Source organism: Callithrix jacchus, chromosome 4 (genome assembly GCF_049354715.1).
Source record: "Callithrix jacchus isolate 240 chromosome 4, calJac240_pri, whole genome shotgun sequence".
Lineage (NCBI taxonomy): Eukaryota > Metazoa > Chordata > Mammalia > Primates > Cebidae > Callithrix > Callithrix jacchus.
This window is the reverse complement of record NC_133505.1, coordinates 53275045-53293554: the sequence shown is the minus strand read 5'-3', so window position 1 is coordinate 53293554 and position 18510 is coordinate 53275045. Positions and strand designations below refer to the sequence as shown.

Below are 18510 nucleotides of genomic sequence, written 5' to 3'. Positions count from 1 at the left end.
TAAATTAAAAATGGGGCCAGAGGAATTCACAAAGGTACTTTCCAATTCCCAAAGTTCTATTGTTCCTTGATTCTAGATGTTAGTAAAGGGTATGTTCAGCTTGGTTTAGCAGACTCAGATTCCAGATTCCTTTTTCATTATAGTATTAAACGTGTTGTGGCAGTCAGACAGACTGTGCTCCTAACAGTGGCATCTTAGCATCTATTGGGAAGAAAACAATGCCTAGTGTACAGATGACCTAAAAGTGAGAGATGTAGGTAACCCATCTGCTGTGGGTGAAAGCTACAGTCTGAAAACTAACGTTTCTGCCTCTTCCACGTTAAATTCACTAAATGCCAAAATTAGAATTTCCATTAGGAAATATTGTTTACTGCATAATCACGACAGATTCTGAAAACTTTCCATTTACTGACAAAACCATTATAGGGTCCTGTTAATGGTATACTCATCCATTTTGCTGTTGTTCTTAGCTCTCATTATGCACCTGGGATACTTCTAGAACATTCCAAAGACTAAACGCCACTCAGACCCACTGGCTTTGAAGAACTGGAGCTAGAGCATCTGTATTTTTTTAAAGCTCCCAGGTGATTTGGGTGCCATGTTCTATACTATACAGTATTCTTAAAGTTACTTTGGAAAATAAGCAGTAGTTGAGCAAGCCTCCAAAGTGAAGATGATTTAGATTCACGATCCATGTCTGTCCTCTGAAGTACTGTACCTGGCTGATCTGGTTTAAATTTGAAATAAAATTGTAATTTACCTTTTAAGTGATGTTTAGCAAGAATTTAGTTTATTAGGACTAAGATAATAGGTGTATCTATAGTACTCTGGGTGGAACTGGGGAGGGGACTGTCTGGTTTGTTTTGTTTAATGTTAGACAATGAAAAGAACACAGGCCCTGGGTTTTAAATCAAAAATTTACTCTTTTACTGATTATGGTAAGGTTCAAATTAGATACAGACATGAAAATATTTCATAAACCATAAAACCATGTATCTGAGCAGTTTTTAATCTTTGCCCCTCCCTACTCTGAGAAATAGACAAATCTCATGCATTTCTAAAGTGTAAGTTCAAATTAGATATTGTGATTAGAAGCAAAAAAGCAAAAGCCTGCTTTGTTTTCTCCCTCCTTTCCTGCTTTGAGAATGACCTCTCAGTGCATTTTACTTGTGGTGGTTAAACTTGAAGTTTAGTGAAGGCAGGAACTGTCTATCTTTGTGTCCTGTTGTGCCACCAAGCACACAGTGATTTACAGAGTAAGAACTCAGTAAAGATTTGCTAAAATCATATTAAGCAAATTTATAGGAATTCAGACAATAGAACCAATATCCTCTTTCTTAGGCCTTTGAGAAATGAAGTATTTGTATAAGAAGTGACTCTGTTTGCCTGTTATTAGTGTGTAGGAATGCCTGTGATTTTTGCACATTGCTGAAGTTGCTTATAGCTTAAGGAGATTTGGGGCTGTGGAATACTATGCAGCCATAAAAAAGGATGAGTTCATGTCCTTTGGAGGGACATGGATAAAGCTGGAAGCCATCATTCTCAGCAGACTGACACAAGAACAGAAAACCAAACACCACGCTTTCACTCATAAGCAGGTGTTGAACAATGAGAACACATGGACACAAGGAGAGGAACATCACACTCTGGGGCCTGTCAAGGGGCGGGGGACTAGGGGAGGGATAGCATTAGGAGAAATACCTAATGTAGATGATGGGGTGATAGATTTAGCAAACCACCATGTCACGTGTATAATAAGAAACCTACATGTTCTGCACATGTACCCCAGAACTTAAAGTATAATGAAAAAAGAGAAGTAAACGAATATGGGATTTAAATGTTTTCTCTAGCTTGACCATATGAAGTAAGAAAAAAAAGTCATTTTTAAAAAGTGTACACTTAGAAATTAATTAACCCACCAGTGCCCAGTGCAGTTGGTAAAAATCTGTATCTGCTTATCCAGGTAGATTGACATTCTGGCACCGGTCATAATTTGAAGCTTTATGAATAAATGAATGTCAAAATTGGGTCTTCAATTAAAAAAACTGAGAACTATGAATTCCTAATTTTAGAACTAATTGGGCCTTAAAAACATGAAGTATTGTCTTTGCTGTGAACTTTAAGAGATTCTAAAATGTCCGAGCTTTTCAGCAAATTCACAAAGGAGCAAGTGATGTTGAGAACAGAGCTTTATTAAATCAGAAATGAAGCTTAAGTACTATATAGGTATGTAGGATCCAGTTTGTTGGGAGGTCTAATTGTGTTGTTGATTAATCTGTAATTTTCAACAGTGGGTGGAGTTCCAGGCTGTTTCTGGTCAAAGCCTGGATTTTACTAACTAGGAGTGTCTGTGAAGGTACAGAACTGGGAATCATTCATAGGGTCTGACAGAAGAAAGAGAGTGGGATACAAAGTATTCCATGAGAATGTGGCCTCTGGAAGGCCCTCACACCAAGCTATGTTTAAATTTAGTTTCAACATTTGCAACATAAATAGAGAGAAATTTACAGTTGACACAAATATGAGTTGTCTTCATCCATCTTCCTGTAAAGTTGCTTACTCTGGAAAGCATGCCAAAGTGGGAATGTTCCCATAATTGCCTTACATAGGCAACATACATCCTTTGTACATCAAAAGGAAAAAGTAGTGACTCAAGATAGAGGGCCCTAGGGAATATGTTTACGGATTGCTCTTCACTAATTACACATGCTTGTTTGTTCTTTATTTTAGAATTAAAATAGTAAGACCTCATCACAGAAATCTGGGTCAACTCAAAACTTTGGTTTTCTCATTAGATGTGGGTCCTTGAGGGTCTGTGATATTAAATAAGGCTATAATCTTTTGTTTGCCAAATGGTGATAAATCATCTGTAAAGGTGAATTGATCTTTGAAAAGTGATCTTTTTCATATTAATAACAACTATTTCATATTGTCCAGTCTGAAAAGGTTAAAACCTGGTTATTTATCAGGTGAGGAACTCAAATAAGACTCAGTCTTTTTCCAAGCCAAAACCTCCTTTCTCAAGCAAGGCTCACTTCAACACTGTACGTTTAGAAGGAATGCACCTTTACTCCTGGTCCATTTAACTCCATCTAAAACCATTCCCTGTGCTTTAAGTAATACATTATGTTAAAGATTGTCACTTGGTTGTAACATTTAAAATATCAGGGTCAAGAAGCTAAGAGTATTACTTTGGCATAGGCCTCTGTAAGGCAGCCGTGCTGGTAGGAGCTGTTTCACAGACCAAGGCTCCCCTGCCTGTGGTTGTGGGAAGACACCCTGTGCATTCCTGAAAGTTATTTGTGGCTCTCTGAGGAACTCATTTAACACTGTTCTGTAGCACACAATTTTAGGAAGTAGAGTTGGAATTTTCTAGTCCTCGTCAGAACGTGTGCTTCAATCCAGACGTGTTCTACAACACAAAAAGTCCCATGGTAAAGTACAAGCTTGCGGAAAGAACAGAGGAATGATGCTTGGAAGGTGCCACTGTTTTGTCATCCCTGATACACTGATCTGGAGTGAACTGCGTAGCAGCATAACTAACCAAAGAAATTTCAGCAAGGGCGCCAAAGCCTGACAAGCATAGTAAATCTTCTTAAGCAGGATATTCGGAGAGAGAGTTTTCAAGTTAATTGAATTTTATGATTAACAGAAGGTTATCTGGAAAACTATATTCATTTCACCTCATGTGGATGGAAGTCTTTCTAAAAGGGTTAAGTCTGCTTTCCATTTTTAGTATAATTATAAATGTTTAATTCTTAAGATGAAGATTTCACTGCCTCCATAGCATTATCTTGATCATAAAAGGTTATTCTATATTTCCTAAAATACAGCTATGGCTGTTCAAGGTTAATTCATTGGGCTAGAAGTATACAGACTGCAGAACTGCTTCAGAGTTATTAGCCTAAGGGGGGATAAATCCCTAATATGAAATTTTATGATTTTCTTTTTCTGAAAACAGATTGTGGAAAAATTCCATCTGACTGAAGGGTATGAATTCTCTGGATGTGACTGTTACGAGTTTAAATGATGAAAAATGTGCCAGCAAAAGGGAACTTTTATTCCTAAGTCCTGAATTTTAGTTCTGCTCCACTTTGGGTCTTAAAATGAGATTCAGGATGTTACAGAGACCCTGTGTGGTCCAGGTCTCCCAATTCTGAAATGCAAAATATATCTCGGAATGAAAAACATGCAGTTTTTCTTTCTTTATTGGAATGTACGGTATTATTGCACTTAGAATCCGTTTTCCCATTTTCTTTTATGGGAGTATTTTATCCCACCATGCATATCCATGTGTATACATCTGTATGTACAGGTATGTCTATAAAATTAGATCTGCATTTTTGCTACTGTCTACAATATACACAACTATACAGAACTCATTTGAGATGATAATATTTTAGGGAGGAGGAGAGGCCTCTACTAGTGTCTGTTCCAATAGCTTTTCACTCAGACTATAAATTAGGCCCGGGGAGGGCCAATAATGAGTCAGTAATTTATAGACTATTAAGATACTTGTTAGAAGCAATTCCTGAGCATGTTGAATAGAGAACACATGTTTATAAAAGACAAACAGATTCAATATATCTCTTTGGCCTAACCAAGCCCAACCAGTTCACAAAATGGGATGTCTTATTTTGTGTATCTTCTACTTCTCAAAAATAGAATCACAAACCACTTGTTAACCACACTGACTTTTTAAAAGACAGAATGGTTGCTATAGTTTTGCCACCAGAAATGTTCAGATTAAGCATTCTATTAGATCATAGCCAGCAGAGTCTACAAAACAGGAAGGTGGCTCTGCTTGCTTTTTGCCTCCTTTCCTTGTTTGAATTGATGTGATGATTCATCGCGATTTCTTTTTCTTTGATAGAATGCCTACCGCAGGAATGGGACGGCCTTTCTAGCCTGCTGATAGACAACTGTGGTGTGCCTGCAGCAACAAGAAAAGCAACGTTACATGAAGGTGATTTCTTGAAAACAAATAAAATACAAATGTACCTTTCTCCCAACCAAGGGAGTGGGCTGGTTTGTTGTGACTATCAACTTGCTGACTCCTGCTCTTTTCCAGCCCCCTCAACCATCAGTCTTGTTTACTAGATGTGCTGTTCAGCTAATTAATGGCAGGATGTTTGGGATAGGGTGTAGGTGGACGAGAATGCAGATCACACAATTCTGAAATTTTAATTTCAGTGGATTTACTGCCCTCAGCTCACATATCTTAAAAGTAGTGGTTGTTCCCCGCCCTCCAGTGTTTTGTCTGTGTTTTATTTGCTACATTTTATGATTTAAGTTTAGATCAAGGAAACAAAAGGACAGTGAGTTTTCACCTTCCCTTATACCACCAACTTCACTTTCCAACATTTGTTGACTACGTGTATTTTAGTGACAGCTATCCATTTTATAAACTTACAGTAATCAAATATCTAACAGACCTGATAAATCACCTGTTCCCATCCCCTCTCCCCTTCACTCCGCTTACAGTATGAGTCATTTTCAATGCCTTCTTCCCAACTTCCTGCCATCTGCCTTTTATGTGTGTTTTTCCTCACACAGAACGTCTTACTCCATCTTTGTTTCCCTCCTTTTCCTGTTCCTCCAATCCCCAGATCTACTACTCCTGCACATTTCATACACATTTAGAAGCCAAGTATTCAGAATTAGTAGAAGGGGAACAGAGTAATTTCTTGCTTCCCCCCTTCAAAGCCTCCCACACTTAGACTGGAAATGTGGGCTTGGTAATTTCTTGCTGTTAGTAGCTGAGCTACCCTTCTGGCTTCTATACTTTCTCCAGTAAATGAGGAACCATAATTCTTTGGAACAAACCAAAATATAGCAGATGTAGTCGTACAATTCCTGATTAATTTTACTTTTATCATGGTTTTTACATGTACTTGAAACAGTCTTTGTAAAGAATTAATAAAAACAGAAATGAAAAATGTGAACGATTATGCCACATTATTACATTTGTTAATTGTCATTTACCTGTTCTGTGTTAATCATCTTTTTAGAAAATATTTGCATGTCAGAAACAAAAAGCACAGATAAATAATATCAAAATATTTCCAAAGGGTTTTGATGTTCCATCTATCCTTGTTAAAATATATAATTAAACTTGTCTTTTTATTATCGTTCTTACTTTCCTTGGCATCCATAAGCATGGAAAATTATAAGCTTGCAGTCAACATCCTAACTTTAAAATGATAGCATTTATTGTATTTAGTTTTGATCTGCCAGACTTATACCTGGTATAAAATTTTCAGGGGCTAATTTTTCACATCAAAATGTCTTCTCTCCCACATTATACATTTTAAAGTATGCACGAGGCAGAAAATACAGGGTTTGGGTTTTTTCCTTCATTTTATTCTACCTGATCTCCTTATAGTCCCAGAGAAGGAAGACTCAACGTACATTTCTCCCAGAAATATGACAGGTCTGTGTTTTTGTAGGTCTGGCATATGTTTGTCTATCTTCACCAGTCTGACAGGTAATTATTTATAAAATCTGGTTTTGTCCAGTAAGTTCATATAATCTTTCATTTTTCATCATAAGCCAGTAAGCTGAATTTAGAATAAAGCAAGGTCATTTATGTCTGTCCTGAACCAGCCTACATGTCCCCATAATTGCTCAATATTTTTAATTCTTTTTTCTATTTTTTACACTTAGGTTCTTTCTCTGACTCTTTGCCCAGTACTAAATTTGAAGTGAAATAAAATTTCCTTCACCAGTGACTATAGAAATAAAAGAAAATTTACAGAAGGAACATTTAGAAAAATGTGCTTCAGTAAATGATTTTCTCAATAATCATAATGTTAAAGCAGAAGATAGTCTTAGAGATCATAGAGAACAGCTGCTTATCTTACAGATGAAAAAACCTTGGCCTAGAGATGGAAAGTGACTTTCCTAAGATCACTCAATAATGGTAGTGACAGACCAGAGATGAGAATCGATGGTCCCTAACTTTCAGTCTGGTATTATACAGTATTTTCTACTATGCTAGGTTAGCGTAAGACGACGACTAAGACACGTTGGGGTTTGATGGTATATTTATCCAAGACAACAAAGTAAATTTATTTAAAAACTACATTAATTATGAATACATCCTAAAGCTTAAGTGTTGTATAGTAAAATTTCAATGTGACTGTGATATTAAGTAAACAATCTGTTATCTTACACATCAGGCTCAGCTATAATTCAAATGGGAATGTACAAAGCTAGTTTCATCTTTTTCTCCCTTGTATTTTAGAGACTGAATTTGAAAATAAATAAGCCAATAAATAGCTTCTAAGGGTAAGGAAAGTAGAAATCCTTCTCCCTTCACCTAAATTTGATAGTATGACTTTCTGAACATGCCATTTAGAGGTTATGTCATTAGCTTTCCTGCATTCTTATATTGTAATAGTTGTGATTCAGAAATACTGTTTCCATTTTAAAACCAAGACTTTTTATCTGAAAACCATCAGAAGCACAAATATATTTTAAATAGTGTATATAATTCCTGAATCTGAGGAGAAACCTTCATTTATTACTGTTCTTTGTTTTTATAAAATGATAAACAAGCCATGTCTAATGCTTTTACCATGTAGAAGACAAATAGACATAACTGGTGATTCTTGGTCTAAAAAACACATTTACTTGTTTGAATTATAAAGTTTAATTTTATGAATTTTTTTACATAGTTCTCAAATCAAGCATTGCTTTCCAGTTCATATAACCTCTTGTATAAAGCTGAATCACTAAAGAGAACATAGTCTCTCATCTGTCCCCCTGGAATTTGGATAGAACCTTCCCAAGCTACATTTAAAATTCTACCATCAACCATGTACACATCTCATAAAATATTTTACAGTTTCCTGTATGCTCTGGCTGAACATTTCATAGTACACAAACGCTTCTGCAAGTAATCTAAGGGCATCAAGTGGAATATGTCATAGCTGCGGCCACTATATCAAGCTACTTCACCAGCAGCATATTTTCTTATTTTTATCTTCTTATTTGAAATTCAAGCTGAAACTTTATGTGCCATTGTTGTGCAGCGGCAGGGGTGAGAAGAGAGCAGGGAACTCTAGCAGTTTTTGTGGAATTGTGTTCATTAAAGCAAAGGCTTTCTGCAGAGGGCATCTAGCCAAGCTTAAACAACAAAACTATGCCTGCAGGAATTGGATGTAAATGTGATGGTTAAATAAGGGCCAGATGTTGTTAAAAACTCTAATATTAGAAAGTCATATCTCTTAAAGTCAGTCTCAAGTGTTGTAAGTCGGATACTGATACCATAGTACCTAGAGAAAGAGACTCGCGTTTGTTTTTCCAGAGCAAAATATTAAGTATTCAAGCTGTCATTAAGTCATGGAATTTTTGGCAATTGAAGCATATTTTAAAGCAATCAATTCCTACAGAGTCACAAGAATGCCGAATACATATGTCCTTGTTGGGAGCCACTGTAATTCTCTACACAACATGGGGTCCATGATCTCTTTTCTGCTCATCACCACCCAATATTCATTATTCTCATTTTTTTCAAAGGAGAGTAAAGATAGAAGGAAAAAAAAAAGCAAGGCTCAAGATGATCAAAATATAGTTTTACTTACACCAGGTAATGCTCTACTTGCTATCAAAGATAATATATTGAGTCAGCATATTAATGTTATGACATAATTATAGCACACCATGTGCTACCCTGTGTACTAAGCAGTTTGTGTGATTTATCTCATTTAATACTCACAGCCCCACTATGAGATGTGCCTTGTTGTCCACAGGCAAAAAGAGGAAACTGAGGAACAGCAGATTGTCATATGCAGAATTACCCAAGGTAGAGCTGGCATTTGTATGAGCACTCTGATCCCAAAGTTCATGCTGTTAACCACTGTTACACCACATGGACTGTACTGGAATAGAGATTTCTGATCACTTGTTAGTGAGAATTGCTGCCTGACCTGGAACCTAGAAGTACTTCTCAGAACCAGAAATTTTGATTGTAAGAAAATTTTATTTTAACTTAATATTCCTTCTCTAATGCCAAGTATTATGTATGTAATAGAATATATAATATATAATAGAATATAATTACATATAATTATGCCAAGTTTTTAATGTCTTAAACCTTAAGATAAATGTATATATATAATCAATGAATATACTAAAAGTCCCTATACAAATTATGAGAAAAACTTCATCAAAGATCCATGTAGACAAAGCTGTTCTCCTTTCTGAAGACCAGATTTCCTTCCCCAGAAGGCTCTATTTACACAGGCTACTATTTCATGCTTTCACACAAGGTATTTATCCCTATTATAAAATAATTCCCATCTTTTTTACATGTGTTAGCAGCAGCAGATACAGAAGTACATATGGCAATGCCCTGAAACTTTATATTAATGACCCTTTTAAGGGTTTGCTCATTAATTGATTAATCATATAGTAGTCATAGTTCTTCCCAGCCTGACAGTTGGTGTGTGAGGGGGGTCTGGGGAGAAGTGGTGTATGGAGATAAATAAGAAAGTGGAAAGAAAGGTACTGAGCACAATTTGAATTACAAAGGATAGTTTTCCATTCAACTCAGTAGTTAGCAGGAGCTTTTCTTATAGACAGAGTCAGGGTCTCTCTTTGTTGCCCAGGCTGATCTCAAACTCCTGGACTCAAGTGATCTTCCCACCTTGGCCTCCCAAAATGCTGGGATTACAGGCATGAGCCACCGCACCCAGGCAGCAGCTTCTGTAATTCAATGCTAGGTTTGTTCTGCCTCAGAACAAGCCACCTTCTGATTGATGTCCTTTAAGATTCCAAATAACTGCCCCAGCCTGTGGTACAACTTTCTCTTCTGAATTTTTTTTAAGATGGGGTCTCCCTATATTACTCTGGCTGGTCTCCAACTCCTTGGGTTCAAGCAATCCTCCCACCCAGCCTCCTGATTAGCTGGGATTACAGGCACAAGCCACTGCACCCAGCTACTTCTGAATGGTTTTGATTGTGTCTTCCCACTACTTCACTTGGGAGAAGTTAGTTCACTGCCAATGCATTGGCCACTTCTTGGCACCCCTCCCTGACCTAAACGTACGAATCAGTCAAGCAAACAGACCTGAAGTAGCAACTCCTGCAGCTGATGGGTTGGCTTGCCACACTTCCACAGGTTTGGCCTGTAGGGAGACAGTGAGCCCAAATAGCTTCAGACAGTTTGTTACACAGCTACCTAAGCAAAATTGGCAGTGTCAGCTTCTCATGTTCCTAATCTCACAGGAAGATGCCAAGCCAGAGGGGCCAGTTGACAGGAGACCTGAGTGAGTAGGGCATTACCATGTCATGGAGGAGCCAACTCTAAACCACAGCCAAGCAGTTTTATAGCTTGCATTCACATCCCAAAGGGGGTTGAGGTGGAAAGACCCTTGCCCTACCAGAACTAGGGAGGCAGATGGGAAACTAGCTGTGGCAGCTCCTCATCAGAGTGGCTGTTTTGTTGCATTCCTGTGATGATCACAGATGAAGGTCCGTATGGCCTGCATGTCCTGTGTGGAGTTGAGGTCTCCTGGGAGGCCTTCCACGGCAATGCGAAGAATGTTGTGTGTTTTTGTTAGCAGTATACAAAATCAATCTTCCTCTTCTTCCCTAGGTTTTCATGGTGGTCTCCTTCCCTAGCTCTTTGCCATAAAGTTTCCTGCCTGTCTCAGCACACAGCACCCTTTGCTTCCTCTGAACTCTTTAAGCTCTTGTTGTTCTCTCTGCTTCCTATTTAGTGTCCCTGATCATCTCTCCATGTGCCTTTAGACTGTACCAGACTGAGAATTTCTCAAGGGCAAATCTTGAATTAACACCTCTTTGTCGTTCTCACATACACAGATACTCATAAACATTTGTGGTTTGGTTGATAGAAAAAAAATGCATATTTTTTTAAACGGAGTCTGACTCTATTGCCCAGGCTGAAGTGCAGTGGCACGATCTCGGCTCACTGCAGCCTCCACCTCCCAAGTTCAAGTGATTCTCCTGCCTCAGCCTCCTGAGTAGCTGGGATTACAGGCATGCACCACCACACCCAGGTAATTTTTGTATTTGTAGTAGAGATGGGGTTTCACCATGTTGGCCAGGCTGGTCTTAAACTCGTCACCTCAAGTCGTCCACCCACCTCAGCCTCTCAAAGTACTGGAATTACAGGTGTGAGCCACCATGCCCAGCCAAAAAAAAAAAAATGCATTTAAACATGAGCTCAGAATCCTTTTTAAAAAATCTTTGGTTAATCTCATCAATTCTTATTTCACTGATTTGGCTACACAGCTCATGAATTTTAGATCATCACAGCTTTTTCCTTAAATATAGTATCTCAGGAAAACCCATTTAAAGCACTGCATGCATCAGGTTTCTTGTGGCCTTTGCAAGTAGGTCACTGTGACGTCAGTCTTGTGTTAAGGGGTTAAGGACCTCATAAACAGATGACCTGAATCATATTTGCATCACTCTGTACTACTAAGACCTAAGAACCTTTGTGTTCCAGCTGAATCTATACAATCTTGAAAAAGAATTACAAACTAGTAGGACTATTTTTATATATGGTCCGTCTTTGAAAACCTACCAGTTCTCCCACTGGTTCACTGTAAAGACAGTGAGCCTTTTTAAGATCCAATTTCCCTAAAGGTAATGGAATAACATGTCCACTGAACTTAAAGCAAATATAAAGGTCTATTTAGACTAAAAATAACATATTGTGAACTGGAAGCAGTAGCTTATCACCAAAGAGTAGCTTGAAATTAAAATGACTGTTTTTTTTATAGCCATTCCTTCAAAAATCTTTTTGGCACCTATGAAAACCAAGCAATCCACATGTTAGTCTGCAGGCCCCAAACAGTGAGCCAAGGACCTGAGGGGGACTGTGGAATTAAAGCAGTTCTTGAACCCACCTAGATTAAACTATCTGGAGATTCAATGAAGCATATTTTGCCCATGTAGGTGCTACTCTATTAATAAATATATACATAAGTTCCATTGTGATTATAAAATGTAAAATCCGGAGAGAGATCCAAGATGGCCGTCTAGCAGCAGCTCAGGGTTGCAGCTCCCAGTGAAGGCGCAGGGAGTGAGTGGACGCCAGACTTCCAGACGAATTTTTGTTGCTTACAAACCAGGAGATTCCCAGCAGAGGAGCCCCACGGGTTACCAGCATGACCCTTTTGGCCAGCATGAATGTTTTGCCGGCATCCTGGTGCGGCGGTTCTCAGTGTGGAGTATGCAGGACTGGGTGCCCTTTTAGTTGGCGTTTGGAGCTCTGAGAAGGCAGAGTCACCCATTCAGCTGATTGGGAGGGGTACTGAAGCTGGAGCAAGACCGGGAGATTCCCAGGCAGAAAAGCGCCACGAATATCAGCGCTGCTGTTTCAGCCAGCACAGTAGCTGCACAGGAAATTACATAGATCCTGGTGCCTTTTCGGCAGGCGACTGGGGCACCTGGGAGAGAATCAACTGTTCAATTAGGAGAAGAAAAAAAGGGGGCTCCAAGGCAGGGAGCCAGGTGATCAGGCTCGGCTGGACCCACCCACACAAAAAAACAGTAATTGGAAATGCTGACGGTTGAGAGTTTCACAGCAAGCACAGCTGAACCGAGGAAGGTCCAGCTCTGTGGGGAAGGGGCAACTGCCAAAGGAAAACAAAGAAACAGAAATAACATCATCACCAACAAACTGGACATCCACTCAGAGACCCAATCTGAAAGTCAGCAATTACAAAGACGACAGGTGGATAAATCCACAAAGATGGGAAGAAACCAGCACAAAAAGGCTGAAAACATCCAAAATCAGAACGCCTCTCCTCCTTCAGGGGATCTTAGCTCCTCATCAGCAAGGGAACAAAGCCTGATGGAGAATGAGTGTGATGAATTGTCAGAATCAGGCTTCAGAAGGTGGATAATAAGAAACTTCTGTGAGCTAAAAGAACATGTTCTAACCCAATGCAAAGAAACTAAGAACCTTGAAAAAAGGTTTGATGAAATGCTAGCCAGAATAGAAAATTTAGAGAGGAATATAAGTGAATTAATGGAGCTCAAAAACACAAGAACTTCACGAAGTATGCACAAGTTTTAACAGTCGAATTGTTCAAGCAGAAGAAAGGATATCAGAGGTCGAAGACCAACTCAATGAAATAAAAAAAGAAGACAAGATTAGAGAAAAAACGATAAAAAGGAATGAGCAAAGTCTCCAAGAAATATGGGACTAAGTGAAAAGACCTAATCTACGTTTGATAGGTGTACCTGAATGTCGTGAAGAGAATGAATCCAAGCTGGAAAATACTCTCCAGGATATTATTCAGGTAAACTTTCCCAGCCTAGCAAGGCAGGACAATATTCAACTCCAGGTAATATAAAGAACACCACAAAGATATTCCTCAAGAAGAGCAACCCCAAGGCACATAATCGTTAGATTCACCAGGGTTGAAATGAAGGAGAAAATGCTAAGGGCAGCCAGAGAGAAAGGTCAGGTTACCCACAAAGGGAAGCCTATCAGACTCACAGCAGATCTCTCAGCAGAAACCCTACAAGCCAGAAGAGAGTGGGGGCCAATATTCAACATCCTTAAAGAAAAGAACTTTCAACCCAGAATTTCATATCCAGCCAAACTAAGCTTCACAAGCAAAGGAAAAATAAAATCTTTTGTGAACAAGCAAGTACTTAGAGATTTCATCACTACCAGGCCTGCTTTACAAGAGCTTCTGAAAGAAGCATTATACATAGAAAGGAACAACCAGTATTAGCCTTTCCAAAAATATACCAAAAAGTAAAGAGCATTAACATAATGAAGAATTTACATCAACTAATGGGCAAAACAGCCAGCTAGCATCAAATGGCAGTATTAAACTCACATATGTTATTATTAATCCTAAATCTAAATTGACTAAATCCCCCAGTCAAAAGACACAGGCAAATTGGATAAAAAGCCAAAACTCATCAGCACGCTGCATCCAGACCCATTACACATGCAAGGACACACAAAGACTCAAAGGGATAGAGGAAGATTTACCAACCAAATGGAGAGCAAAAATAAATAAATAAAAAGCGGGAGTTGCAATTCTTGTCTCTGATAAAATAGACTTTAAAGCAACAAAGATCAAAAGAGGCAAAGAAGGACATTACATAATGGTAAAAGGATCAATGCAACAAGAAGAGTTAACGATCCTAAATATCTACACACCCAATACAGGAGCATCCAGATACATAAGGCAAGTTCTTAATGACTTATAGAGTTAGACTCCCACACAATAATAGTGGGAGACTTTAACATCACATTGTCAATATTAGACAGAACAACGAGATAGAAAATTAACAAGGATATCCAGGACTTGATCTCAGACCCAGAACAAGTAAACTTAATAAACATTAATAGAACTCTCCACCCCAAATACACAAAACATACATTCTTATCAGTACCACATCACACCTACTCTAAAAGTGACTACATAATTGGAAGTAAATCACTCCTCAGCAATTGCATAGCATTTCACAGGTTTAAATGAAATACTGGTTGGCCGCTTGTTTGTTATTTTCCTCCCTTATTCCTTCCTGTCTCCATTGTTAAGCACAATTATTGGCATAAAAGAGGTTTTCAATACCCATTTTTAGACTGCATTCTAGCCTGGGCAATAAAGCAACACTCTGGTTCTCTCTCCCTCTTTCTCTTCCTCTTTTTTTCTTCTCTTTCATTCTTTTTTTTTATTATTTTTTTCTTTCTCTCTTTTTTTCTTCCTTTTTTTCTCTAAAAAAAAAATAAAATGTAAAATCACTTTAAAGTGATACTCAAATCTTGCTAGCTTTTCGACATTATCTTTTTAAAAACTTAATAGATAGCAAAAGCCAAGTTGTAAAATGCAGGAATCAGTGGATTTGTGTTAAAAAGTGATTCTCAAGCTCAAAAAAAAAAGAAAAGCAATGGTTGCTTTCTGTACTTTATGGTAATTGCTGTTGTCTCCTCAGTTCTTCAACGGTGAGTAGATTGTGCCTTCTGAAGATTTCAGGCAGCTTTAGCATAGATTTAAGGGTTTTTTCTCCCTTTGACATAAAGTATCACTGGAACTTTTTTCATGTGTCTTATTTTGGGAAAATTTATGATATTTTTAACATTAGGAAGTTTTGCTTTTCCTGACATTTTATTGCTTTGCCTATTTGAAACATTTCAATCCCAGACAATAAATATTATGTGATTATTGTTTTCATATGGATAGGCTATTTCCTCCTGCTCTTTCTAACCCCTTTTTCCAGCTAATGATACTAAAAATGTATTAATACTAAACTGTGCTATTCAGCATTCCCAAAATCACATGTAATGAAACTCGAAAGAGGGGCAGGTTTGAGAGAGGGGGTAGTAGTAGTTAAAAATAAAGTGAGGTGTGTGGTTTCCTTTCAGTTGGATCTCAAATTTTTCTTGCTTAGTTGAAATGAAGATTATATTTATTCTGTAAATCATTTTTATCAGCAGTCATAACCAATTACCACACGAATGGTATATTTGAATATCATTTCAGTGGAAGCTAAACAGTTCTCAATGAAGTAGATGTATGTTAGCCGAGCACACTATGAGTACTCACTGTTTAGAAGCATCCACTGTAAAAAGCTATCCTCATGGCTCCATTACCTTCTTCAAGTCATACATAAAATATTCTTTTACTTTCTCAGACCAGGTACAGTGGCTCATGCCTGTAATCCCAGAACTTTAGAAGGCCAAAGTGGGAGGATCACTTGAGGCCAAAAATTGGAGACCAGCCTGGGCAACAGAGCAAGACCCCATGTCTACAAAATTTTAAAAACTAGCCAGGCACAGTGGCACACTCATGTAGTCCTAGCTAATGGGGAGGCTGGAGTGGGACAATCACTTGAGCCCTGGAGTTGAAGGCAACAGTGAGTTAGGATCGTGCCATTGCACTCCAGCCTGGGTAACACAGCCAGACCCTGTCTCAAAAAAACATCAATTCTCTTTCTCTATAAGACCTTCTCTGACCACCCTTTTAAATATTGAGACCCCAAGCCCTGCCCTAGCACATCATATCCCTTTCCTTGCTTTCTTGTTCACTCTAACATTTACTGTCTTCTAACACACCATTTCACAGATCCATTTGTTACTGTGTTCTCCCTCTAGAATGTAGACTCTGTAATTAAGGCTATGGTCTATTTTATCTACTGCTATATCCCAGCACTTAGAACAGTGCCTGACACATAATACATGTTCAATCAGTGTTTATTACATGAATAAATGATTGTTTAGTACTTAATTCTGCAAATTCTTGCAAGACTATACCCATGTTATTATACTCTCTGGTTGTCCAGCCTTTAGCTTTTCCTTTTCACTTCTATCCTGGCTCATCATCTTCATACCTCAAAATTCAGCTTCGCCTTGAATTTCCAAAGACTTCTGAACTTCTTCAAGTGTATTTTTCAAAACATTTTTACATTTTAATACTTCCTAAATCACAATGCATCTCTAACAAAGAAATCTGATCACCACAAGCAGAAATTAGCTGTGATGTCATTAGGTTTCAATAATATTATGTCAAACTGATATATCTTTCTTTCTTTCTGAGATAGGGTCTCGCTCTGTTACGAAGGCTGGAGTGCAGTGCATGATCCTGGCTCACCACAACTTGGGCCTCCTGGGCACAAGTGATCCTCCCACCTCAGCCTTCTGAGTAGCTGGGACCACGGGTGCGTGCCACCATACCCTGCTAATATGTTTTTGGTAGAGGCAGGGTTTCACCATGTTGCCCAGCTGGTCTCGAACTCCTGAGCTCAAGAGGTCCACCCACCTGGGCTTCCCAAAGGATTGGGATTACAGGCATGAGCCACTGCACCTGGCCTATTTTGAACATATCTGTTTCACCACTTTGCACAAATTTCTTTTTACCATAGCTCCAGGTTAGCATTGTTTAAAAAAATCATGTATTTATTTATCACTTCATATATTACAGAAGTTCTTTAGATAGGGCACATAGAAACATAGAACATACTTCTTTTTATTTTTTCTTATTTCGATACAAGGTGTTGCTCTGTCACCCAAGCTGAAGTACATTGGCATGATCACAGCTCCTGGGCTCAAGCACATCTCCCACCTCAGCCTCCTGAGTAGCGGGGACTACAAGGCACATGCCATCATGCCCAGCATTTTTTTTTTTTCTTTTTGTAGAGACGAGGTCTCACTATGTTGCTCAGGCTTATCTCAAACTCCTGGATTCAAACTGTCCTCCTGCCTCAGCCTCCCAAAGTACTGGGATTATAGGCATTAATCACCGCTCTTATCTATATTTCTTTTTTTAAAAAATGCTTAGTCTGATATAGTTGGCTATAGTAATAAACCCTTTTTATATGTACAGTACAATTTTGTGACTTTTGACAAATGAACAGTTATGTAATCACCATCACAATAAAAATATTAGAACCCAAAAAAGTTCTTTCATGTTCTGTTGTAACTGATCCCCTACCACATCACTAATCCCTGGCAGCCACTGTTCTCATTTCTGTCCCTGTCGTTTTTGATATTTTCCAGAATGGCATATTAAATGGAATAATTCCATGTCAAGTTGAATTTCAAGATTTTTGTGTGTCCTTTTTACCTAGCATAATGCTTTTGAGATTCATTCATCTTGTTTTGTGCGCTGGTTCATTATATGTTATTGCTGAGTAATATTCCATTATATGGATGCACTACAGTTTGTTTATCCATTCACTACCTAGTGGACACTTGCATTGTTTCCATTTCCTTGCAATTAAGAATAAAATTGCTATGAACACAAATGGGCATATCTTTTTGTGGACTCGTGTTCATTTCTATTGGAATTAACATCTAGAATACCTAGAAGTGGGATTACTGATTCATATGGTAAATAAGTATTTATTTTTATTTAAAAAACTGCCAAAATGTTTTTCAATGTAGCTGTGCCATACGGCACTCCCACCAGAAATATGAGATTTCTAGTTTCTCCATATCTTCGCTAGCTTGGGTATAATCCAACATTTGGTATGTTGCTTATTTGTTTTGTTTTAATTTTAGCCATTCTAATAGGTCCATAGTGATACCTCACTGTGGCTTTACTTGGATTTCCCTGATGGCTGATATTAAGCGTTTTCCATGTGTTCATTTGCCATCTGTATTTTTTCTTTGTTGAAGTGTGTATTCACATCTTTTTCCCCTTAAAAAAATAGTTGTCTTACTACAATATAAGAGTTCTTTATATCTTTTAGATATGGATCAATTGTCAGAAATGTGCTTTTCAAAACTTTTCTTTCAAGTCTGGAATTTGTTTTTTGTTAAAGTGCCTTTGGAAAAGCTAATATTTTTAATTTTGAAAAAGTCGAATTTACCAATTTTTATTCTTTTATGGCTTATACTGTATGTCTTGTCTAAGAAATCCATCTAACCCAAGCTCGCAAAGGCTTTCTCCTATGTTTTATTTTAGATATTTAAGTTTTTAATTTTTACTTTTTGTAAATTTCCTTTGACTTTGTATATGGTATTAATAGAAGGTAAGAGTTGAGGTTCTTTTGTGTTTGTTTGTT

At 38.0% G+C, this 18510-nt stretch overlaps 1 protein-coding gene and 1 long non-coding RNA gene across 20 annotated transcripts in view; one reads left to right on the top strand and one right to left on the bottom strand.

Moving 5' to 3' along the window:
- Positions 1-18510, top strand: part of SUPT3H (SPT3 homolog, SAGA and STAGA complex component) — a 554097-nt gene that overhangs the window by 512971 nt on the left and 22616 nt on the right. For 16 of the 19 annotated variants that reach the window (XM_008994522.5, XM_054254054.2, XM_078369331.1 and 13 more), the window contains one exon: positions 4874-5945. In XM_008994522.5, the coding sequence (XP_008992770.1) occupies positions 4874-4915 (42 nt within the window). In that variant the 3' untranslated portion in view covers positions 4916-5945. Of the gene's footprint in view, positions 1-4873; positions 5946-8756; positions 13084-18510 lie in introns of those variants that run through there. The other 3 variants (XR_013534243.1, XR_013534241.1, XR_004741815.3) reach the window with 2 other exon arrangements.
- The window catches only part of LOC144582152 (uncharacterized), a 104872-nt gene that overhangs the window by 73157 nt on the left and 13205 nt on the right, over positions 1-18510 (bottom strand). The gene's annotated exons all lie outside the window — the stretch shown is intronic.